The 26,868-nt window shown below is 38.5% G+C and overlaps 1 protein-coding gene across 1 annotated transcript in view; it reads right to left on the bottom strand.

Annotated features, from left to right (window-relative positions):
• Nucleotides 1-4,268: 4,268 nt before the first annotated feature.
• The window catches only part of GNA12 (G protein subunit alpha 12), a 38,497-nt gene continuing 15,897 nt past the window's right edge, over nt 4,269-26,868 (bottom strand). The window contains exons 3-4 of the mRNA XM_082313947.1: nt 6,362-6,412; nt 4,269-5,333 (exon numbers count right to left, since the gene is read on the bottom strand). Of these exons, the coding sequence (XP_082170073.1) occupies nt 4,764-5,333; nt 6,362-6,412 (621 nt within the window). The 3' untranslated portion in view covers nt 4,269-4,763. The remainder of the gene's footprint in view (nt 5,334-6,361; nt 6,413-26,868) is intronic.

Genomic DNA, 26,868 nt, shown 5'->3' on the forward strand with positions numbered 1-26,868 from the left:
CTGGCCCAGACCATGCCAGTCTTCCTGTCCCATAATGGATGCTCCCTAGAAATCTGTTAAAAACCCATTTACAAAAGTAGGCACAGATGTTTTATGGTTGCTGCTGAAACACCCTACCCACCACTACCTGTGTTACAGAATTAGTAAAGAGTGTACTGAGGTAAAGAGTTGGCAGTGCTATATTAAAACCCCTGACTACACCATGTGATTTTATACTAGAAAAATGATATAGAAAAGAGGCTACTACTGAACTTAAAGGAATCAATATAGTTCTCATCATGAGAGATCAGTGTTTGGCGTACATGACAAGCTGCAGCGTATGGAGGTGTTATTGCATATCGTGTTTGTGTCTCAAGCTGGCATGCATCAAATTGTCTATCTACCTGATAAATACTCCTGAAAACTGGATGACACAAGCAAAGCTAAGTCAGGTGTCAACACTCACTGCTTGAAAATCAGAGGGGCCTTTTACAGAAATCCTGGAGTTCCAGGCAGCAGAATGTTTTGTGTTGGTTTTTTTTTTTTTCCCCTCAGAACTAAAGAGGTACATACATAGAAAAGACTCCAAAACATGAAATTAATATCCACAAAGACAGCCATCTAAAGACAGCAAAGGGCTTGTTTTCTAAAATGATATTCTGTGAAAGGTAGGCATTTGTCACTAAAGAAAGCTGCTAGCTTCTTCACTGGTTCCATGTCTATTCTTTTAGCTTCTTTAATTCTATGGTTCTTTGCAGATTACAGTAACCAGGACTGGTGAATACCCGGGGTGGGGGGGATGGCAGGGATGACACATGGACAGGATGGGACACACTTTTCAAATGCACCATTTTTCATACCAAAAACTACTTGAGCTATCCTAGTGGAATTACATTTTTGTTTGCAGTGACACATACAGATGAGCTCTTCCTACTCCATTTCACTACAATTTTTTTTGCCGTTAGTTCCTCCACTCTGTCTGCTTGGCTGAGGTTCAGGCTTTAGTTGGCTCAGAAAGCCCATAAACGGTCATCTTCAGGAGCTTCTTCATGTTTGTAACATGCCTAGTTCTACGTTTTCCACAGTAGCATTTAAAAAAATGAATATATTATCAAGTTAATGAGTCAATCTGTGCTATCATATTAAATAAAATAAGATCAATTCTTTGTATCAAACTGGAAGCATCTTTGAGTTGTAGTGCAAAGTTGAGTGGCCAGTAATTTCCATTCCATAATCAATATTAATTCATTTTCAACATTAAGATTATTTAATTCCATCAGAGTGACAACTGCCTATTAAATGTCACTTACAGAAAACTGTTCTTCCTTTTTAATTCCAATTCACCATGTCATCTTGTAATGCCATTTAAGAATTGTTCAGAGAATGACAGCACTGCAATCTGAATTAGCTTAAAGCCTGTTCTGAGGACCAAAGTAGTGTTTGATAAATGACTCCCATTTAGTTAGTTTTTCTACTTAAACTGCAAGACTACGTAAGTCTCTCCTGCAAGCACACACTGCAAGCACTTCCTCTCTTTGTCCTTGAGAGAGACAACCCATTTGCAGCACCCCATCACTGGTCATTGACCTGTGGGTGTCAGAGGAGGGACAGCAAAAAGCTGCTTTTTTAAAAAAAAAAAAAAAAGTAGTAGTTCAAGGTCTCTATCTGATTGTCATCCTGCCTGTGACCCATTTCCTGACTAGCTAAATGAACAATAAGCCTATAAAGTTAACAAAGAAATATGTTCTCTCAGCTGTGTTTACCTGCAAAGTTTTCCAGGATGTCACTTAAAGTTTTCTACTTGTTTCTTGTGAAAGGACTAAGCAACCGACCAAGCCTGTCCCGAGATGTTTGTACGACCTAACCTACCTAAGTTCTGCTGATTTACCGTAACATGATTTTCTGGCTTTATTATACTACAGCTTACCTTGGAAAAAAATACCCAAACCCAAACCCAAACCCCCTAAGTTGCAGCAAAAAGTGGAGTGTATTTTGCAGAGAAAGCTGCCACTTAAAAAAAAAGTCCTTTTTAGTCATAGGCCAGATCCTTTGCAAACTTGAGAAATGCTTGACTTTTGCAAGAGCTTTCCGATCTTGGGTTCCTGGTGTGAACCACCACTATCAAAGTTCAACAGAACACAGAGCCAAACTACTGATTTTCATCCGCAGTCTACAGCGCCACACTTAGACCCATTTTATCAATAAAAACAAGAAGGACGATAATGGGCCTGAGGTGATCAAACTGGTTCCCTAAAACTCTGATTTAGTGTGCAAAACTGCCGTATCATACAAAAAAAAATGCTTGAGAACTCACTATGAGACATCTCATGCTGTTTCTTTTCCAGGTGCAGATTAAGTTACTTAAAATATAAGTTGCATTATTATCTCTGTTCAGAGTTTTAAATCCACAAGGTGACTAAGGATACAAAACCATGGATGAGCACGAAGAGAAAAACAGAACAGGAAATTCCATGCGATGCCTCCCAGGTAAAACTACAGTAGCTTCAGACATAAAACTGAGGTAATTCTTGAGAAAAAATACAGTTGAAAGGGAATGTTTAACTCATTTGAGAAAACAAGCATAATATTAACCCATCTAGAAAATCTAGTGAAAGAATAAAGCTCACAGCAAACTAGGAAATAAAGTCAAGTCAACTGAGAAGTCAGGTCAGCCCATAACTGCCTTCTTTCTCAGTGTCTTGTGTCAAGTGGAAACCACTACCAAGAACTCCAAAAATTTTTGAAAGCTTTGAAAACAGTCTTAGTCTTCAGCGAAACAAATGGGCTACCTTAGAGAAACAAACCTTACATGATGAGTAAACCTGTTTGCATCACACTGTGTTGAAACATTTACCTTTTCAAATGTAATAGAGTTTCCCCCCATCTGAATATTAGTCACATATTCATTTTTAACCTTGAAGGGGAAAAATGAATAAATATTTAAAAAGACAGAGTTGGTCCTGGCAAAAATAAGACTTGTTACAAGGAATCTAATTCTTGTTTAAGTTTGCTCAAATTAAAGTTGGATTTTCCCATCTGCAACTTTTCCTTTGCTTCTTACCTCGATACTGTGCGCGTTACATAGCACTGAAACAACCACATCTTTTCCACTCTGAAGCCTGCACAAAGAAAGCCAAAAGACTGCTACATTAGGAAACTACACAAAAATACTGATATGAACATCTGCAAGCTTCAGAGGGGAAGAAAGATTCCAGATTTTATCCAAATTAACATGAAAGGACAACGGAACAGGACTTTTTTTGACCACATTTCCCATGGGATTACCAGCTGAAGTTGCTTGTTTTTAGATGCCATTACAGGCTCAAAGGGGATAAGAACTCCAGGGAATCTGCTGACTTTTTATGGGTACAAACAGCCCTTCAGGTTTTATTCTCGGATAAAAACTATGACAAAAATTGCACAGTAAACTATGTTTGAAAATTACCTAAAGGATAGCACTACAATGTTGCTATAAAAGGCAGATCTTCAGTTTGTCCATGTACCCCACCGTAGTAGAAGAGATCAGATATGTCTGTACACAAAAAAGGCACCTGACAGTTAGTTACAAGGATTGAGAGAGCTAGGAAATTTAACAGTTCGTATTAACATTATTCGTAGCCTCTTGCAATTTTACACAGAAACCATTGCCTAAAATGGGCAACTCCAAACTTGACTGTACTCAGAATTACATGTGCATTACTATAGGCTAAAGATCCCATTAAGACACAGATTAAAGGCTAATTTTACAGCAAGGTCTTGCTGTCCAAATACATCAGTGCAGCTGTAAAACTGGGATCTCTAGGGTGTTCACTGAACTATAAGGTCAGCTGTTGGGAACTAATCAAGCAGCTGCTGTACTACCAAAACCTTTGCTTAAGAGTTTAATCAGCTTTCAAACTTTTGAATATAGATAAAGCCCTGTCACACAAGATACTGAACCTTCACAAATACTGCCAAGTGCGGGTGTGAGAACAGCGCTGGATTTCCGTGAAGTCCATCTCAGTCAAGCACCCACTGTGCAGATACATGGTCAGGTGCTCTAGCAGAGGCTGCTTCACCAAGGAAATCATTTTTCCCATGATGTAATACCCTTCACACATAGTGCAAAATAAACCCTTCTCTGTATCAGCGAGGCCTTAACTTCCCACCCAATTTACTCCAACACACGTTTCCTTATACAGTTTTAGATTTTTGCCTGAGAAGACTCATGCAAAACCTTCAGACAAGAGCTGTGCATCCACCTGGATAAGTGGATTCCAGACCCTTGGCAAAGCTGAACATGCACACAAGATCTCGTTATATTCCTAAGGGTTAAGAATGGAACTTCCATTAACATTCTCCAATACGGCTACCAATCTCATTACGTTTAGATTAGTTTGATCGATTCAGCACCTCCAAACTACAAAAAAGGCAGTTTGTATGATTAGTGTCTCTGAAAAATGAGCATATTCATTTAAAACAACGTGTCTTCCATACAGGGTTTGTCGGAGATGTCTTGTTTCTAAGAAGGCAGAAGGTGGTTGTGTTATTCAGCATTCCAAACTAGGTACAGAACCTACAACGGCCATGTTTCAGTAGTGTTTCTAGTCCAAATGATTCAGTAGCTAACATCAACATTTGACTCCTTCGGCCTATAGCTCCTCTGTTTGGACTGGCTAGTTTACAGCATTCCTGAGCCAAGTAATTAGCATGGGTCCTATACCACATGCAAGGGCCATAAAGAAAGGATAAAAACTTTGATCTAACCCTCTGGCAAATTTTAACAGAACATGGGCTGCTCTCCTTCACTGCAACATAATATCCTTCAGGTTCTCTTGAAGGATCGTGTCCTTCACAGCATGAAACACAAAGCGGATGTTTTCAGTGTCTATGGCAGTGGTGAAGTGATGGAAGAGCGGCTTACTACGGTTTCTCCTCTTTCTGTCAAAGCACTGCACCAGATAACGTTGAACATCGTCTAGCCTGTGAGGGTCACCTTTGAAGTCCGAGAAATACTTCTTAATGCTGACAGTCTTTACCTTCTCTACAAGAAGATCCATCTTGTTGAGGAACAGGATAATAGAAACATTAAAGAAAAGCTTGTTATTGACTATCGTCTCAAAGATATTCATGGACTCCACAAGTCTATTTGTGCGCCTGTCTTCCATGAGAACCTGATCGTATTCACTGGAGGAGACCATAAACAAAATTGAAGTTATTCCATCAAAGCACTGGAACCACTTTTGACGCTGAGATCTCTGTCCACCTACATCCACCATCTTGAAAGGTATTTTTTTAATGATGAAATCATGCTCTACTATCCCCTTAGTGGCTTTCCTAGCCAGCAAAATATCTTGTTTGCTGGGGAAATAATTCTGTAAAAGAAAGGAGAAAAGTGTCAAAAAAGTCCTTAAAAAATGCTAGCTAATGCCAGAATATTGAAGCAAGGCGGTGGGGGGGCAGTGGGGGGGTGTCAACAAGAGCCATGTTTTCTCAGTTATCAAGTGAAGAATGAATACTCAACTTTAAAATAATGGACTGTTGACCTTTTATCTCAACATATTGGTAAACAGCTACAGAAGATCCTGAGACATACGAGAATAAAAATATACAACCAATTCATTCATTTACATTTTTATCCTTCAAGCCTCCCATTTACAGGCTGAAGTCTATTTTATCATTATGAAGTTCGTGGCCACAGCGTTATTGCCATTTAGGTAGTGTTCAGTAAAGCAGATCTCCAAATCATCACTGAAAGCATTTTTTTTTTTTTTTTTTTTTGGAATCTAGTTTTTCCACAGTTCATTATTCTTACAAAGGACATCTTGCAAGGTTTAGTGGAAATACTTCTTCCAGGTTCACAGTCCATGACTGGCAAGTATAGCAACATATTCTACCACGGGTTGTGGCCCAGCCCACCACTATAGAGAGATCTGTTCTTCAGAAGCTTATCACTATTTAGGAAAACATCTCCCTTCTTTCTCCTCCAAGTCTCCTGACAGATGTTTTCATTACTGATTTTGAATCCTGCAAGTGCTAGTAATCTTTTTTATTTGGTAATTTTTCATTCTGCTACCTTAAGCAGCACCAGCCATGAGATCATCACAAAAAGTAATGAGAATCAGAGACTGCATAGAAGGACTGATAAAAGAAAATATGTGCATAAATAAAGCTTCCATAAACAATATTTGTTGTCTGTCAAAAAAGATTAAGGAAATACTAAGGTTCAGTTTCATATGGCTGGAGTTTACTACTTCTAGAGTAAAGAACTTTGAAGTTTTTTAATGCATTATTATTTAAAAACCAACAACAAAAACAAACCAAAAAGCATTAATCGTAGCACACCCAGGCTTCCATTATCTCTTTGAGCTCTTTTGGTTCAGAAAGAGAAGGTACATCTTACCAGCTGACCAATCCGATCCAGGTTATCCAGGAAGTATTTCACTGATTCACCCTGTGGAAAAGGAAAAAGAGATGGCAACTAAACTTGTTTCTAGGATAGCAAATCCAACCGTGTTTTCACTTTCCAACACGCGCCAAGGTCTAACATAGCAATATCACATGTGGAAGCTGGGTCAACATCCTGATACGCTTCAGGAGCTGGGACAATAGAAGTACTGCATAGCTTGATTCACATGAACTGCTGATAACAAAGTGGAGCTGCCATAATACGCTACCGCCGTGTAGGTAAGGCAGCATTTCTTTGAAAGCAATTCTCTACTAGTTCTAGAAAAATCAAAGTTGATTAGAGATCTGAATAAATTCTCAAAGCTATCCAGTAAATCTTTACAATGAAAAGGAAGTGTTATTGAAGTCACTCCTTTGCTTTGGCTTAAAGAATTAGGTTTCTTTTCCCCCCTTGTATGATGAATGCAGTTAATTGACACTGGGTAGGAGTTAAAAGTGAAACACGTTTATTAGAAGCCAATGTATTTTGTTTAAAATTCACAACAGTGACCAAAAGCATATCCTAGACTGACTGGCATATCTTTAGAAAAGAGAGATTTTAAGTCAGCCACAATTTGTGATAATTTAAGTTAGACTTGCTTGTCAAAAAAAAAAAAAAAAGTTACATTGAGAAGAATACAGGCAATGTTACAACGAAAATTTATTCCTGTGTGACAATGTGTAAAAGGTTTTGTGTTTTGGGTTTTTTTGAATTTTTTTTTTTTTTTTTTTTTTTAACAAGCTTACTCATCTATCACACTCAAATCAAGTGCCACTTCACATTAGTGGATAAAAGAAGCCCTACACATACTTTTTAGAAGTAATAAAACTGTTTCCATATAGATGTAGACTTTAGTTCTGGAGTGAAACTATCTTTGGCAGAAACCCATTCTCCTTCAAACACTTCCCTTTCATTTCTTCAGATGAAGATAACCTGTTCAGTAAGAAAGCGTTCTTCATTGTTTAGGACATGTGTCTTGCAGTTGTAGCTATGTCATAAGAAGGATAAAATGGAAACTCCTGCTGCCTTTTAATAATTTTAGGCAGGAAAACACATTTTATATATATATATTTATATATTTTTTTATATATATATATATATATATATATATATATCACAAATCAGGACCGTGTCAGTAATGACCAAACTGACAGTAGGTGCACTCACCAGGTCACTAATTCAGAATGAGAACATTCTCAAAATATCATCTCAGGTTCCAACAGCAATATAAATTCTTAAGCCATACATTCTCCTCTACGCCATAGGCTTGAGACGGCAGAATAAAATTATTTCCCTCCAGTACAACTGTAAACAGATGCCACCACAACAGTTCATTTTGAAGAATCAGACCGGAGACCAGAGGATTCAGTGTACTGCACAAGTACATACTTTCAGCATAAGGCATAGACAAAAAGGAGCTGTAATTTATTATTTCCTAACATTTAAAACTGGAAGTGTCTTTTCATAAAGGAGAGAGAACATGCATATTTGCAAAAAGCTACCATGTATCACAAAAGATTTACAGTGGATAACTAGCAGAAAAGATTACTTTTTTGGGCGGAAGTTTCCAAAGAACAATTGCTCTAAGAGCTTCCTTACAATCATGAATTTTCATAAGGTGAAAGTAATTTCCTGTATTTTTTGGCACTCTGTTTGATCAGAGGAGATATCATAGACCGCATGAATAAGAGAAAAGGTCTTCCTGTACAGCATTAGTCATATTTAGGAGATGGGAGAGCCCAAAAAGAAAAGGTCACCGAAGCTACAAAGAACCCCAAAACCCTTCTATTGTGCTTTGTCCTACACAATGCCTTTAGATGTGCAACAAGACTGCAAATGGGCCATCTCTGATACAACTTGTTCCTATTTTCTGCCCAGTTGCTTTAAGAGTCCTTGCCTTGTCCATATGCCTTCCCACGCGAGAGCAGGAAACAGCTGTACGCGTGTAAACTGCTGGGACACACAAGCAAGTTCACCTGATTTACAACTTGTGTCTTCCCTGTTTCCTGCCCCACACATCAATCAGTTTAACATTTTGCACATTTATAACAAGGTAAGAAAATAATCTGATTAATGAAAGAAATACATGTTTATTTTTGCAGTGATATAGGGAAACTAGACTTCTCCAGTTCCTTATACAGCTCTTTGTAACGTGGCAATTAAGCCAAATAATTCATTCTGGGAAATTTTAAGCAGTAATTGCAAAACACTTGGATAGCTGAGTAACCAAGTCGGGTTGCTGCAACAGGTGTGAACACCATATGCATGGTCTGACAAATCTGAGGATGTCTGAATATTCTCTCCTAGCATAGAATTCAAAGACATCCAGTACTTAAGTCAAAATATCTGTTTCCAGTCAAAACAACAAATCCCCGACAAGCTCTAGAGGGTTTGAAGTTCAGAAAAGCTCAAAACATTGAAGCACACAAACCTGATGGGAGGGGGGAAAAAAAACCCTAAACCCACAAAATACCCACCCCAAACCCACACCACACACTCAAAACCCCCTACCTTAAAGTTGATTCCCTGATTAAGTCCTGTGTTATGGCCTATGGAAGTGTGGAGTCAATTCCTGCTCCAAAGACTTCTTAAGTAACCTTGCTCTACATCTTAGTCTGATTCATAGAAAAGTTGGTTGCTTCTGGGAAGCGTGTGGGGTATTTCAGTTCATTGAGCAGGCAGCACAGAACAACTGCAGACAGCACCAACCGACTTGACAAATAATTGTAATTTATTTAAATGAGTAAAATATGGAAACTCCAGGTGTTAGGGCTGTTTTGTATTAGTATTTTTAATCAGAACAATTGTATTAACTGAACATTCATTTAGCTTTTAATTTTTTCCTTGTCATTCAGGGGAAATAGATAGCAATATTAATTAGATCTAGAAGTGAAGTTTATTTCGCTTTCTATCAAGCTGCACTTGAATGCAATTTTGAATTCCATTGATATATTATTATTTATGCAAAGTCATCTCATGCTTTGGGTATTATACACACATACAAACAAATGTACTTGTGTGTGTGTGTATGTATGTATGCATATAAAAATACACACACACAAGGAGTTTATGAATTGTTGAAGGTAGGTTTTCCATTCAAGGCAAAATAGTTTCAAAATCAAAAAGCATCAGCTGCCCCTCTCATGTTGAACTATTTTTTTCTCTTGAAGACACTGGCCATAAACAAGCTGGTTTGGCTTCTTCAGTGCAAATTCTTAGGGTTTCTCCAAAGCCAGCTAACCATTCAACTACATTCAAAAGCTGGCTTAGCACTTCAAATGCTCTCCTTTTCCAGATCTTAGCCAGTTATTTCTGGTTCACTAGCACGGCATCCTACAGAAGTGGCAGCTAATATTTGCAATTGATTCATCAGATACTAAAAATATCTTTACACAGATTGACAACTCCAATCTTAATATTTTAATGGTTCTACTGAAAAAAATTAAGTAGTCTTTTGAACATTGCAATCTATTTTGAACTATGCTTGCAAGCAGCAAAATAGAAACGGAAGCCATCAAAGCTATTTATACTAATTATACTATATTTAAATACCTAAAGATAATCACATCATTGTGTGTTCACTTAAAAAACAAACAAAAAAGGTCCAGGTCAGATGTGTCAATCTTTTACAGGCTGGTGTGTCAAGAAAAACTGTGGCAGCTCGAGAAACTTCCCCAGATCAACTATGTTCATAGAAGATTATGGGCTTCTGTCTTTTCATATTTAAAAAGACTCAAATCTTCTTGTATTTCCCTGTTAGTACACTATTTCCTTTAAAAAATTCTAACAATATTCATAAATAATTTTCTTAAAATCTGAAAGACATTATTTCATTTCAGCCAACACAGTACTTGGATACAAAGCACCATTCTGTCAGTCACAGCAGAGTGTGTCAGTGAAACATGTCTGTACTGACTTTTTTTATTTTTAACAGACAGTCTATTTCGCATTTCAAAAGTTCTGTCAAGAAAGTCCGAGATGATCCTCATCTATTTTGCTTTTGATACAGACCAGCTAGCTATTTTTTTTTTTCTCCTTGATAATAAGTCAAGATGTCAAAATGCTGTCTCCCATCCATGCCCTGTGTTTTCCAGGACAGTGGTGGGCGGAGGGAGAATGACCTCCGAGTTACGAATTTTATATAATTCGGAGACTCCTTTTTAGTACACAAGAGCACAGTATAGACCATAAGCCTTCCTTAACTTCTTGCTCACCACACAAGAGTTACCACAAACGCTTGGATGATTCATTCTCTCACTGCTAATCATTTCTCCCTCTGCACTACATATCCTCTGAGTAACAGTTTTGCCAACTGGGACCAAGTGAAGGAATAAGAGATGCTGTTCCCATTGTTCAGTAGGATGAGTCACTGCACATCTGGGAACTGGGGGAAATCAAGAAACACAAACAGAAGGCCTAAAATGAGCCCACAAGTTCCACAATGCAGCATTGCTATTGGATTATTTTTTTTAAATTATTATTATTTTTTTTAAACTGCCCTATCTGCAGTATAAAGTTTAGTGAAGCCAGAGAAAATAGTACATTTTGCTTAAAAACTAACTGGTGAAGGAGAAAGGGAGAAAAGGTAAAACGTAAACATATACTCTTGCTTCCTGAAATAGTGCTCTAAAGCTCTTCTTTTTATCCTAGATTGTTTTGAACACAGCATTCTCAAGGGGCAAAAGACACAAAATTAAGAAGAAATATTTATTCCATTTTATGTATTTTGTACTATATGAATGTCATCTTAACATCAGCACAAATAAGTTACCATGAAAATAACTAATTGAATTTAACATCTCTGTCCCTTCAGGCTAGGTTCATAACACATAAGAAATCTCCCTAAAGAAATATTATAACTAATCTGGCATCACTTCCTTTACCACTGATAGCCTCATGGCAAAAAGCAAGCAGAAAACGCTTGGACAGAGTTCCCAAACAGTATTCATTTCATGAAAATAAATGCACAACAGATCATATGTAGATTGCTTTAAAATACCCATACAAACTCAGTAATAAGAAATATTCTGCAAGCCTAGCATTTATCTACTTGTCACTTGAACCCTCAGCTGGTTATTCAAAGTGATGGTTGGTCAGATCATAAATGACAGTGAAACATCCCATTGTCCAGTTCCCTAAAACACAGGCTCATTTCAAACTTTTCCTTTTGAAAAGCAGTTCCTCTAAATTCTGCTCTGAACTAAAAGACTTGAAAGGGGACCCTCTGTTCCAAATTGGCTTTTTTCCTTTCCTTGTCCCAAGGCCTTTTTGACATAATATTAATTTAGCCCTTCCTGATCATTCTGTCTCTAGCTGCTAAATTTAGAGTGCACAATTTAAGGTAGACCTGTCAGTCTTTGCTTGTTTCAGATGATGAATTAAACCACGCAGGAAGGAAATGTTATACTTCAAGGAAGCATATAATACAGATCTAACAAGATTCCCACAAATACAGCAAAACACAGAGAAACAGATACTGCAACTAACTACCACAAACTGCAGTTGAGTCTGCAAGGTGAAAGCAACAGTGATCTGAATAAAAGAACAGTGGTGTTTGTATCCCACCCTCCATTCAGGAGTTGTAAAACCTTCAGCAGCAGGGCTAAGAAACACAGAGGAAATCCAGGAGACCCCAGAAACAAGTTCGGAAATCTCCCAGCCTTTAACCTCCAAGATCTCAGATACACAAATGGGATGGACTTCAAGCACTGACACATAATTTCATCCAAAACTGGCCTTGACATAAGGTACTATTCCATTAGGACTGCCAGAGACACATACTGGCAGAATGCAATGCTAATGCTAACTTGCAAGTGAAATCTTTCTTTTTCAGGCAAATACCGAGACCTCATGTTTTCCAAGTTTCCTGGGATGTCGATCACCTGTTGATTGTAATGGGTTTGAATGTTGCAATTTCAGATGTTTTATAAAAGCAAGATAGCCAAAGCAGAGGCTCAAGGAAGAGCAAGGTTACGAGCACAGAAGTAGGATAAAATAACCAGGAGACTAGCATTTGAAAGTGTTGGAGATGTTCGATCAGCCAAGTTTTTGGGTACTGAGATTAGAACCCAAAAGCTCACTGGCAAAGAGAGACACAGGAAACGCTTTTCTTAGTGAGGCCTACCGGACACAACGAGCAGGTTAACGTCCTGCCACCACAATACATATATCCTTTGGAAGTGAGCATGCAGACACAGCTCCAGGTTCCACACCCTGGTTTTGTCCAAGGGAAGTAGCAGCCTTTTACAAACCGTGAAGTCCCAGGGTTAAAATTCTCATGAGGGGCAACTATAAACAAACAACTCTCCCCCCGCAAACCTGCAGGCTCTTCCAACAGATTAGTTCTAAATCTGCACTTCTATTCAGCCTCACTGGTAACAGGGCATGGATTTACTACAGCCAAAAGTGTGTTCTCTTCTCTGTGACAGCTGATGAATTAAGTATTATTTTCCAAGGAGATAAGCAAGTCTGTGCTTGTTAAGAATTCACTCAGAAGGATGCTGAAGTAACCTAAATTGCCCTGAAATGCTGATGCCCATTCTACGCCATAATTCTGTTCTACAGATATTCTACATCCTGTCTCAGCACTGAAATTTATTGACACAAGACAAACATTAATTTTTCATTCAATCACCAGTTCCAAGGCAGGGACTAACCGCTTCTCTGTACTTAAGCCATACAGAATTCTAGCTATCAAATCTCTCTAGTGTTATTTAACTTCCTCCTTAACAACAGACTGAGCTACTGGCTCCCATCCAGCAACTCCAGTGCTTATCCAAGTTGCTGCTATCTGTACCCTACAAACATACCAGCTACAAAAAAGTACCATTTGGTTCCAAGTTTCTTCTAAAAACTACCTCTTCTTTCTACTGCCTAGTCATACAGTGTAGGTATCAGATGTTAAGTTTGAAAATATTTTAAAAATTCATTATTTGTCAGCTCAGTACAAAGAGGCACTGCAAAAATCTGTTTGTCCAAGTCAGGATGGCTTTCTATAAACTTATCCTACATGACACACTGACCAAACTGTATGCTTTACAGCACAGGGATAAAAAAAGTGATAAATATTTATTTATTTTTTCCCAAAAAGTCTAGGTTAAGCTGAGCTCCCGCATCAGTGATAAGATTTGTGGATCCCTGTGACCGAGTGAAATTCTAGCCTCACAGCTAAGAAACACTCTTAACAGGATCGGAGTTCCTGTGGTGAAGGGCAACTCCTCCATGTGTTATCTTTTCCCAGCAATTAAATACAGCAACTCTTTCTGAAAGTGCTGCAAGGAAAAAAAAAGTTACATATTTTCCTGAAACTCTAGGTGTTGTACATCAACAGGATGTAGATGAGATAAATTACTCTTGATACTATGTTAACAATTCTGTCCATTTTTCTCAAATATGCACACTAGCAACAGCACCTCAAGGAGGAAAGGAATTTTCTGCTAATAGACTAAGGCAGGCTCATCCTACACCATAAGCTTCAAGAAACATTAACAGAAATCCCTGTCGTTTTGATTTTACTCCTACTTACTGTCTCTTCATCACTGCTATTCCTGCTTCACAGATTTGCAATGACTGGAAGGAAAGCAGGTGCAAACAGCACAGAAAACAGTACTGGCCACAAACAAAACAAAGATGCATGGTGCAATACAAAAGGGTTAGATTATTGCTTTTTAAAAAAAATTTTCTAGAAAAATCCTTAACCAGACTTGCATATTAGCTATGGTGATTTAGCATTTCCTTGCCTTCACTGACTAGCAGCTAGCAAGATTCAAGGAGTAGATGCAAGGGGATATATACCCAATTCATGTGGAAGAATCACAGTCATGTTTAAACAACAAAAAAAAGTCTGATTACTGTATCCAGCATCAGTAGTGTGCCCAGCTCACACACACTCATCCTGGCACGAGTGGACGACAGACCTAGTCATAAGCATCCCATGAAAGGATTCCTTCCTGTTTCCCTGCCAACTGTCTAAGCGAATGCATTGTCTCAAACTGCTGCCAGAACCCTTTCATCTCAAACACCGGAGGTTCTCCATGAAGTTGAACTAATGCATGCCAGCTCAACTTCTCATTCCAAGCACAGTCGGCTAAAATGCACAAGAGAACGCAACTGAAAGCGGCAATCTTGCCACAGTTACAAGAAAGTCCTGAGCTGTAAATGGAAGGATGGATCCAAGATTCTGGCCAATCACCAGCAAATTATCCCATTTATTCTCAGTGCGCAGCTGCCACGCAAAAATGGGCATTTCCAACTAACACATCAGAATTTAAAAGCAACTGGATGTTTTTACAAATCACCAGGAACGATGCACAAACACATTATTATGTGGCCCTAGTCCCATGCTTTGTTTTCAGCAGCTCAGTATGCAAACCTGAAACTTGCTTTGTTTACAGAAGACATCTGCAGAACTAGAATAAACATTGAAAAAAAAAAATATTACCTTATGAATTAATCTAGTCAGCAGTGCTGACTATCTGATCAAGACTAAATCACAAGTTTACCAGTGAGTTTCCCTTTCAAATCTTATCAGATCAAGGGATGGGAAATAAATATCTTAGATCTTGTGGGCTGAAAAAACAGCTAACACCAGCCATGAGAGAATGTTGAGCTTGGACTTTTCCATGGCAGGTGGCCAGCTGGAAAGCTAAGCAACTCGAATGCATTTACAACAGGCATAACCTTGAGTATCTCACAGAACAATGCTTCCTACTCCACTTCTACACCAAAGCATTTGTTGCAGAGTTCCCTAATGCTCCACTTTCAGTGGAAACATCAGCTCAAACACGTTTTACTGAAATTTGTCTATGTCTGTTAAAAGGTGACTATAAGGATTGGAAAGAGTCATTTATCCCTCACATTTATTGAAAAAATTGTTTTGAAAAAAGATTTTCTCATTTTATCTGTATGTATATAGCCAAGACATTTTTAGATGGGATGTAGACTAAAGTGATGGTCTTGCAAGATTCAGAAAGCTTCTCAGTATCTGAAAGCCCTAGCTTTCCTAGGTGGAAATCAGACTGAGGTAAAAATGCACGTTAAGTCTTAGTTGCACTCAGGTGTGCTATTTAACAGTTTGATTCCTATAAAACCAAGTGTGTAGGCAGTAGAGTGCAGGAAAAAAAAAATTCCACATCACTCTGAAATTTTTCACCATGCCCATTACCTCAGCACTCAACAGCCTCAACTACAGAGAACACAAGGCTTGCAAGTCTGAGGGATTCCTCAAGCCAGTTTCCATGTCTGATTTTCAAAAATCACTTGCCCTAGAAACAAAAAACTTCTCCTTTTTCAATAATAGCTTGGTATGTGTTAATTCTAAGAGACTAACTAACTTTGAGCTATGAAGTGTGCTGTTTCTGCCAGCCGTTACTATCCTTGCTTTCCCAGTGACTTCTCAAATCAGTGGAATTTCACAAGGTATACTAGCTTGCTCTCAGCACTGAGAAGCTACTCAATATCTCATGTTCAGCCACTTACACTGAGATTGATATTGCCTTCTACAAAGTCTGACCTTTACACGCACCTGTAAATCCCCTAGATCACTAGTGATCAAGATGTCTCATGTCATATGCCAAGAACATTTATTTCATTAGTTCACAGCTGTACTTTGGGTCTGTGAGAGAGGGTTTCACCCAGGAAGTGACTGCCCTCCCTATAACCTCATCTCTCCTGCTCCAGTGCCAGTGACAACACCGCATGTTGAGTCCAGTAGATGAGTGACAGTGAACCTCGAACAGCTTTCAGTGATCTGAAATAAACTTCAGCTTCCATTCACAATCAAGTCAAGTTTTCTATGTAATCTGATTTACAGTCATTATCTCAAAACACTATTTATTCACATCCAGTCATGACATATCAATTATTCCAAATATTCTCTCCCCTACTGAAGGCTGTTTCAGCATGAGAAGGGGAAGTTCTTCCAAATTTGCACTTAAACCTTAGCACTATTGATAATTTAGTATGAAGATTTCAAGCAACCTAAACTTCTTTTTATTTCATTTCAGAATTTGTTCTCTTTCAAAACATTCAGGATTGCTTTTCCTGCATTTTTCACTTCAATCCATGCTATCACACAGCTCCCATCGCTACTTTCACTTATGAAACCAAAACTGGAATGGATTTACCTGAGCTGAAAATTAAAGCTGTTCAGGTACTGATTCACTAAAGGATCAAACATCCCCAAGCAAAGACTCACAAGGTGAGATGAGGTTGGTAGCTGTATGAACAACAGCTGTATTAATACGCAACTCCATCCTATTTTCATGTGCGTCTACAGCCAAGTCCTTTGACACAGTCCTCAATCATTATAAAGCTACTATCTTGAAGCTCAGACTTATTAGAAATGACTTACAATGGAAGGAAAAAAGCCCCCAAGTAATGAAGTCTTGTATCAAATGGAAAGCTTTATTTTTATTCACCCTCACACGCATCTGCTTTATACAAATTAAGCACTATAAACATCTGAAAATAAATCTAAAGATGAAATAAGCAATTGGAACAAAGTGACTTAGCTTCCATCCTTAAGGCCTCATCTACACATGTAAATTAATCAAGCCACAGCGGAAACTGAATTGGGTTTAACAAACTTGTACAAACTGTTGAGCAGACTAGCCTATAAAAAACTAATTAAGGCCCCAGTCACATCCTACTGAACTGCAGAGGGGGAAACAGTCCAGCCACGCGGATGGCTATCTGAACTCCTTGCAACCTAGAATGCATGTGCTGGACGGGGAGAAAGACGACAGAAAAAGAGGATATAGTAGGTGGTTCTTTTGCCTCCTGCCCACATCTAACATCATTACTGATTCAGTACTGTACTCTGACCAGACTGAAACTAGATGGATCAAAGTCTTAAATATGTAGAATTCAGAGATGGAATTAAATGGGAAAGAGTTCCATCAATAAACTACTATTTTTTCAGTTTGAGATTTTACTGAGTTTTCCAAAGTAGAATTAAGTGAATATCAAGGAAAGCAAGTCAAATTAAGAGGCTTTGGGGGCGGGGTGGAGAGCAGACCTTCTAAGGACAAACACCAACAGTTTGTTCAGGAGTAAAGCCAAGTGAAGCACAAGTCTGCCACAGTCTGAACTGCAGGAATCTGTGTTGTATACAGAGGAGACATTTGAAAGGTGTCAATAAATTACTTCTCAGAGCAACATGTTTTCCACTTTCTCAAACAGAAAATCTTGCATGATATTTCCAAGGAGTTTTCCTCCCCTCCCCCCAATACTAAGTCAATAATAGAGCAAAATAGGTTTACTCCACAGAGCCGCTTTAAGTTTAGCTGCAAACTAATGAGAAGGTGAAGACCATACTGCCTTCTGCCTTTGTAATAGAAAACCTTCCCAGCTAGTGCAGGTTCAGAAAAAGGAGCAGCAGAGTATTGAGCTTCTCCTTCGAGAAGACAACTTAACAGCTCTGCTCCTTCCATTCATGTTCAATCATCAGCTGGTTGGTTTGTGGCAGTAAGGAACCTCGAGAGATTTTCTGGAAGAGTATCACGTTCAAATGCATCCTTAAGTCATCTAATCTATGAAAACCTCCACTGTTGCACAGCTATCATTTCACATAAACTCAAAAATCAAATACTGTGTGTCTTCCCTCCCTCTGCTCACTACCTCCTCCTCTACACTCAATACCTGTGAAACGGAACCTTGGCTTTGAACAGTATGCAAACACTTCAGATACTCCAATAGCTTGGAACACAAACATTTTAAAAACTAAACAGCATCCTTGAGGTACAGGCATCTTATTTTAGCATCAGGAAAGGAACCATTGCTTGGATGAAGAATCAGCGAGATAAAGACATGGCCATCTTTCCTTGGCAAGCACCAGGTTAAGGTGACTCGTGCTCACTTGCGATGCCAGCTGCTTGCTCCTTCACCAACGCCACAGCACGTCACTACCTCAGCCGCAGTTACAATCAGTCATAGGGTTGCACTCTGCCTCAGATGAGCTTCCCAATTTACAGCAGAGCTTCCAAAAAACAGTTGTGCCAACATAAGCAAGAGCATAGCGCAAACCACCATTTCCTATTGCTCACTGTGATTACTCTATCACAGAACTACAGCCCAAGTTAAGCTCTATCCTTGCACGACACACTGAGTACAACACTCAATGTTTTAAGGCAGAGCAGGCTTGTTAGGGAGACAGCAGGAGCAGGGGAAGATACCAGAAGAAAATAGGTTAAAGAAAATTACAATCTTTTCAAGAAGTCATTGCAAAAGAATCAAGATTTGGATAGCTAGCAAGAATACAACATAGCCAACTGGGCAAGTTACCACTACCTAACTATCCTAATTGCATTTTCCTTTTCATCTTTCTGCCAGGTCCTGTCTTTTACAGAACAGAGGCTCATTAAACATAATTCACTGTCAGTGTGACAAGTTAAAAACAACTTCAGATATCTGTTCTCTTAAGTATAAAAATCCAGGAGATATGCCAGTAAGACATCCTCATAAAAACATACCTGTTTTTTCACGTTTTGCTTATTTATTCATCTGTGCTTGTTACTTGTTCTCGATCCTACGTAGCTTACTATAAACTAGGATATTCAGGAAAGCTTGAAAGCATTCATTACCCATTATCCTATTAAATTCAGTGGCCTCTTTGAAAAATCCAAGCCTTAACCTCTAACTGTTTTTCCTCAAGAGAGCATTTTAGAGAATTTGGAAAGACATTGAGGTCACCCTTGCTCACTATCTGGATTCTAGGTGGAGAGGACAAAGTCTGGTACCGATGTGAAAGAAAGCTGAATTACTACAGAGAAAATACAAATGAAGTGCAAAAGACTGACTTGTAAAACTGGAACTTTCTGAAGTGCATCGTCAGCACTGCTCTTCTGAGCACAGTGAGCCATGTCAGGGAGATGGGCCTAACAAAGCCATTCATCTCTTCTTTTGCAGTGCCTTTTTTTTTTTCCCCCCCACCTAATTTCCCCAAACTGGCCACAGGGTCAGAAACTGCTAATACAGTGCAGAGGAAGCAGCAGCAGCTCTCTCTTCTTTTACACAGCTGTGCCAGTCCTTGTTGGATCTTGAAGAAGTGCACGTAGCTTTAATACGCCAAAAACGTCAAAAACCTGCATCATGGTAATATAAATACAACAGTCTCCATTTCAGCTACATCTTTGAGATTGAAGTGTTGAAACCAGTCTGACAAGTGGAGCCCTTCCACTAGAAACAATATTCTTTGACCATTTTTCGACTTCAGTGTAAACAGATAAATGTTACGCAGAGACATATATGTTAATGCAGGTATTTTCTTGCAACTAGAATAAAAGTTGTCCTCACGTGCTACCATGGTTTAAACCTATGCATATGCTCATTACTTAATATATGAGCTCTCTCCTGCTTCCACCAAATTTCAGTAGGAACTGTTTATTAGACTCCCTTAGCCATACAAAGAGCGCACCTTTAAATGTACTTAACTTGCTCAGATTTCTGAAAGATTCTCATTACTGTGAATCTCTGCTGAGATTCTAGTTGCCAATTTTGAAGTCTCTTGAATTACTGAGATCCATTAGTAACTTTCTGAACATGGAAATTAAACAGCATAACTCAAAAGCTAAAGGCTGCTCGCTGGGTTAGATTTGTCTCTGCCCAGAACTTTCCTGCACACTAGAAAGGGATAAAGAGATTACTCCAGTGGTTTTTAGCTGCAGTTGGGTACTGGCTCAGACAGCCTGAACTGAAAGTTTCCTTCCTTGTTTCTCACAGCATGTGCCAGCATTTCTTGATGGGAATGCAAAGATTAATTACAGCTGTACTTGCTCTGAACAAATCCTTATATTCAATACAGTCCTGCAAGATTTAGACTAGCACTAATTAGGGCTTAGAACAACAATTCTGCAAAGACAGACATACTGAGTATTTTTTCTAATTATTTTATGCATACTAAAATTAAAGCTTCTTTCCAGAAGCAGGGTGGCATTTACTCTCAAGAATTGGGAGCCAAAAGGACTTTTCCAGTCTAAGAACATTAGATTTTGTGTTTCAATGCTATTGCTGAAGGTAAGACTTCAAATTATAACTGCTACCACACACCCACAGAGAGAGGCAAGGAGGAGTACAGTATTTTTTCTGTAAATCTTTTGGGACACCAAAAGAGTTCTCTACTGGGCTCAAGCACTAAGAGTTAAAGACAAAAAAATTTGTTCTTAAAATACACGAGTAAAAAGAAATCTTTTAACTATAAAAATGGCAATCATTAGGCAAGATGCAAATTCTCATAACAAATTTTCAACATGGGAGCTGTATCTATGAAGTTGTTTCTCTCACTCACCTTAACCACACCAAAAATACAGTCAAGATTTATTGGCATCCGTGGACCAAAAGCAAAAACTCCTACAGGCAGCCTTACCCAGTACCATAAAAATACCAAGCTTTTAAATCTACCTCCAAGAACCTAAAAGTTAAAAAGTAGGACCACACAAAGTCTGAATTTCAACCTTTTGGTATCCATAGACAGCAGGGCGTTAATGCACTGTACATTTTACAGACTTTAGAGGTGATTTTGCCCTAAGTTTTTGATCTTTAAATGGAAAAAAAGAATGGAAAAATTGTAGAGTGCCAGGAATTCACTGTACAGAGTACCAGAACAGCCAGTAGCACAGCTCTTTATTCGGCATCTATCTCAGTTCCCATATGGTAGGCATATCAATTTCTTGTTATCCACTTATTTATTATGTATGATCTGCTTGTTACTTTCCAACTTATCCTCCCAATTCCATGCAGGCTACATTTCATCCAGCTGTTGGCATTTTGTCATAACATAAGGCCAGGAGCAATTAATGGCAGGAATCCTTTTATTTTTCCACAGAGCATTTAGTACAGAGGGCTTTAATCCTTGGTTGAGGCTTCAGGTAGGTACTCTAACAGATTGCTATTCTCTAACACTTTTCCATTTGCACTGTTTTGAAAAGGTCATAATTCATGACCTTTCTGGTTCTTGTTATTTCTCTCCAATAGCAGAAAGTTTAAGAACAGCTAATAACTGTTTTACCCATCACCCAGCTTTCTGTAGATGGTTCTGCTTGAGAGAATGGCTTCTCTTGTTGAGAAAAGACATTGCACAAGTGGATTTTGCTAGAATTCAAAATGATTTGCAATGTAAAATGATTTATGACCTTTGATTCTCTAAATGGTTTTGAATCCAGCCTACTTTAAATGCAAGTTCTTCTCACCTCTTGCTCAGTGGCACTTAAAGCAAAACTGAGATTATCAAGTGAAGCATTCCTTGGCATAGGTGACAGACAATGTGTTATGACGGCACCCTCAACTCTGCCTCCTGCTCCAGCTTAGTCCTGAATTTGAATCTCTGACTGCCAAGACACACTACCACCGGTACAGCCAAACACCATGCTGCTCAAGGAGTTCTTCTGGTGGCAGCAGGCCCATTAACATATCTCATTTAAGCATTTATTTTTAGCATACTGCAAATATAATAAGAGACTGAGCATTTAATGTCTGTAGATGCAAACTGACAAAACTATACAGTATTAGCCAATATCCACAGAATTTTGTGCAAAGTCTTCCAGCTGCGTTTCGCTTTATGTTACCTCTCAATTTTTAATAAAACCCAAACTATAACTCACTAACTCTCACCACCTTTAACAAAATGCCACTTTTGTTTGAGAGTTCTTATTTGAGACTTTGATCTGAAAAAAAAAATTCCTATTTGGTCTTAGAGACAGGATTAGAAGCCAGAGACTCCAACTGTTAATCCTTCATACTACAGACCAGCCACAATGCTTTGCAGTATTATACTTAATCAATCAATCAACTTCTTTTGCTGTACAAAGATGAGTCAAACTCCATAACTTGACCATAAACTTTTGAGGTCTTGGGATTAGAGGACAGAACTAGAACTAAGAATTTAAATCTGGACCTCTGGCACTTAATTGCCACAACACTGGCATAAAACCTTGCTTAGATATTTAACTGAAGAGAAACATCTCCATAATTCACCCTGCTATACGAGTCCAAAGCAGGATGTTATTCAAGCTGTACAGATAAAATCTGCAAGTTAACCATCTTTTAAGTTAATATGACATCTTATGTCAGATTAAGCCACTGTTTCAGAATTCTAACATAACAAAACCAGATTATAACAGGCTATTACTGTTATTTTCATAACAACAAAGTGCCAAATTTAAGGGAAGGCTTAGGTTATATAGCAGTATCATTCCTTAAGTGTAATAGCTAAATTCAAACAGGACTATTTACCATCCACAGCTTCACAATTAGCTTTTAAGAAAAAAATTTCATGTACCATTGTTAAATACAGATGTACTTGACTTTCAGCACTAACACTGTGTAATTACAAAATACCAAGGCTCAGCAACAGCAAACATGAGTTTCTGGTTCGTAGCACTACTGTCAATCCATTGTTTAAAAAATAAAAAAATCTGGGTGAGAGTGGTATGTCCCATCCCGATCTAGAAAAGAAAAAAATCCACGTAATTTTCCCAGCAATAATTTAGTTTCACAGGAGTTCTGCAAACTAGAAATACCCAAGCAAAGCTCATAAGTAATTTAGCAAAGAGATGCTGCCTAGTCCCAATTACGTGTATTAAATGGTAATAAGATTTCCCATGCTGGCACTTTGAACAGCGTGGCTATTTCCTTTGTCCATATCACCAGCATTGGTCAAGCCTCAAGGGATTTCACTGATGAAATATGTGAGTTTCACAGCTCTGAAAAAAAAAAAAAATCATCCTTACAGAATAAGCAACAATCATAGCCTCTTGTGTAAGCTCATACTCAAACAGTAGTTTGCAAAACGAGCTCATTTTTGTGTTATGGCCAATTGTATAAGCTAGAGTTAATCTGACACTCGGTATTTCCTCAAGAGGAAGTGCATTATGTCAATACCACGCACAAGTACTCCTGCATTTCAGTGCCGTGGCATATATGTTGAAAGAAGAGTAAAATGCTTAGAAACATGCTTTTAAGGCTAACTCTACTCTGCCCTTGCATCTTAAAGACAAGTGATCCGTTCAAAACTTTTTACTTAAGGATTCAAGAAATCTTTATTAAAGTGCACTGAAGAATTCTGACAAAACAGAGCCCACTCCTGTAGATTTCATTTAACATGCCACTTCAAAAGTCACTCACTCCTCATGTCAAGTCAGTACTTTGCTTTGCTGCCCAACCTCTCAATTCACTTGGATTATAGAGGCAGTCAAATGCTGCCACATAACCTCCATATGCTACAGCAGCTGGTATGTAGCCTAACTCCTGATCATCTTACATTACTGCCGTACGTATTATTTCTGTACCAAAATAAAGCCATTTAAGCAACAGTTTGTCCACTCCGTATCAAGAATCACTGGGAGTGATTAGTGCCTCACCTCCATACCGCCCAAAACACACAGCTGGCTGCCTACAAGGCTCTGAAGCCATCACCTCCTTGCAGAAGTGGAATGCAGCAACAAAGCTATACTAATGCAAGGAGCAGGCTGTTCACTATGCAACATTTCCAGCACACTATCTGTTCTGGCAGGCATAATTTAACCACTTCAATTTATTTCAGGTGTCTGCTTAGAGGGAAAAAACCCATATAGTTAATTCATAGGGGAGTGACTTGTGTCCTATTACAAATATCCCCAAAACCCCCACACCTCAAAACACCCAGAGAATGGTGAATCGATATATAAGAAACGGTCTTTAAAACAGTTTCCAGAGTCTTCCCACATCCAAGGCTTCCGAAGCTCTTAGTATTTGAAGTATTACTGGAAGTGTTCCATACAATTCCCTGTGCAGAGATCTAAAAATAGCTATGGACACAGTAGTAAGTTTTTGTCTATATTTGCAAGCCCCTTACTTCCCTCTCAGGAACCACTACTTCCCATTAATGCCGACTTTCTTTTTTTTTAAAGAAGTTATTAAAACATTAGAAATTCTTTCAACAGTGCAGTGAACATCAATAATAATACACCAATAACAACAATTAAATTTAAATTGCTACTCTAGTGATGGATCATTAATATATTCTATATGTTAAGAATAATTGCATTACAACAGATGCCTTTTGCAGCCTCTTTGGATGGCCATGCTCTTTTCTGTATCAAGAATGATCGTAAGGATCTTTTCCAACCTTAATGATTCTATGATTCTAAGAAGGGTGGATATCTGTAAGCACAAGTCAGAAGCTAGTCTGGGTGCATGTGAATAACTCAGCAGTTGCCTTAACTGCAAATAGGCTTTGGAGTTCAGAGTAAATAGCCCCATCAATCCTGAAGAGATGAGAATATGACTTGTACCACAGAATAAGTTCAAGAGCTCTTGAAATACATAGTTACAGGCTAGAAAGACTTGCTATCTTGAAGGGAAGCAGCAAGAATCATTCAATTAAAGATATTATTTTGACTAAGAGTAGTTAGAACAGAGATTTAAAAAAACAACCAACAAAAACCAAAAAACACTGTGCATGTTTAAAAAACCTGATAAAACAATGTCAATTTTGCTTTAAGAATTGATGAAGCCAGATGATGGCCTTTGCAGATCCGCTCATTGTTAGCTTAAGCTCTGCAATAGTGCTAGCGCACAATATGTATCTGTTCTGACCATGACAAAACTATCATTTTCTTGCCTGACAAGCCCTATTTGTCCCATCTTTATCCATAATGACATGAAGCATGCCAAGCTGCAAGAAGTCAAAAAAAGTAGCTAACCTCACTTCGGATTTTGTTTGTTCCGGACACATTAAAACAAAAGTGAATGGCTTCTCACATTCTCCCACTAGACACCTGGGAGGAGGAAAAATCCCAACAAAACAAAAACCACCCGACCAAAGCAATTCCTCTTGGCCTTAGTCTCCATGATTTATGACAGAAAAGGAAACATCATTTACGGGTGCAAAAAAGCTTGCAGGTTATTATACATGTACCTAAACTCCCAAGTATACCCAAATACTTGTTATCAGGCTCAAACTGAAGCAGCTTCCACCCTTTCAGCTAAACCATAACTGAAGTCCCAAGGTCCTTTCTCCAAGGAAGCCATTCAAAATAGAATTTGTCTCCACCTGCTGGCAATGGAGAATTAACACGCAGTTGCCCAAACTACCACAGGCAACCTCAAAAGAACAAATGTTACAGGACATTTTGAGACACATGATAAATGTATTCCTTTCTAACACACAGACAGAAAATGGGGTAGGATAATGAGGGCAAGGGGGAGAAGATGGAAGAAGCACATACTGATTACAAAGGAATTCCTATCCTAGTAGTTAAAAAACGAGGACAGAGACGTGACAATGTAACCAAACATACAATGAAGCTTTTGTCCCCAAACTACTTGGCTTACATACAAGGAACAGAGGAACTTGGGTCGGTGGGGACAGGCTGAGGCGGGGGAAGAGTGAGAGGCTGATGTTTGTGAAAAGAGAGTGCAATTGGTTAGTCTGCTTTAAGAAACACAGCGAAGGAAAAAAGCAAAAAAGCACCCTGCTATTGTAGAATCCACCCACACTCACTTCTGAAAGGCTCAAAGACTCAGACACGGGTTTACAGCCAGCACTTCTAGGCACTGAATATGAAGCAGAAAACACTCAAATGCCCAGAGGCAGCTTCTGTGGTCCCAGAGAAGAAGCTTTCAGATTGCATGAGGTTATGGTCAGAGCCATTTTCTTTCAACAAGTTTGCTACTGCTGAGTCAGTCATTAAGCTTAGCATTACAGACCCTAGGAAGACACCTGTACACTGCAATTTTCAGCTCTAGTTAACCAACCAACACGTTTTACTCTTTATTTTTAAACAGTCGTACAACTTCCTGGAGAAATATAGAGCATTCAAAAGCAGACCAATATAATCTGATGGCTTAGAAGTCAAAATAATAACAATAATAAAAAAAGCTGGTATTCAGTGGACTATAAGACCAGGGTGAAGACAACGCAAGTGCTGAGCAAGGTTATTATTTCAAACATTGTTGAGAGGCATTAAGAAAGATCATAGTAATGTAAAGCTTCAAAATTTTGGTGATGATTTTAAAACTATTATAAAGATAAGAAATTAAGTTCAAACCAAGCATATCCCATTTAATAGCTCACTAACACTAAGCAAGGGAGTGCTGATGCAGAGGTTTTCTTTAGCCTTAAAGTCAGTTCAGAAAAGATTTATTTTCTCAGAGTCCACTATATCTGGCTTCTATTTATTTACACGAGTCTATAACCAGCAAGGGTTTAAGCTAAATGAAGGTATGGGTTTATACACATCATATGAATTATAAATAAGGCATCTCCTTAAACCACCTGCTTTCTTTAAAAAGTTGTGCAGTTTTAAACTTTTTTTTTTTTTTAAAGGAATTGTACTGCTGCTAATCCCCATGTACTCAGGGAATCAGACTTCTGCTGAACCTAGAAGCGAGGAATGGAAACTTGTTCAAGTTATTAGGGTCTTAATAATTTGTTTAGTGATCAATGCAGAAGTAGCATTTATATCCTTGAGAACAATCTATTACAT

The sequence above is a fragment of the Platalea leucorodia genome, assembly GCF_965183815.1.
Source record: "Platalea leucorodia genome assembly, chromosome: 5".
Taxonomy (NCBI): domain Eukaryota; kingdom Metazoa; phylum Chordata; class Aves; order Pelecaniformes; family Threskiornithidae; genus Platalea; species Platalea leucorodia.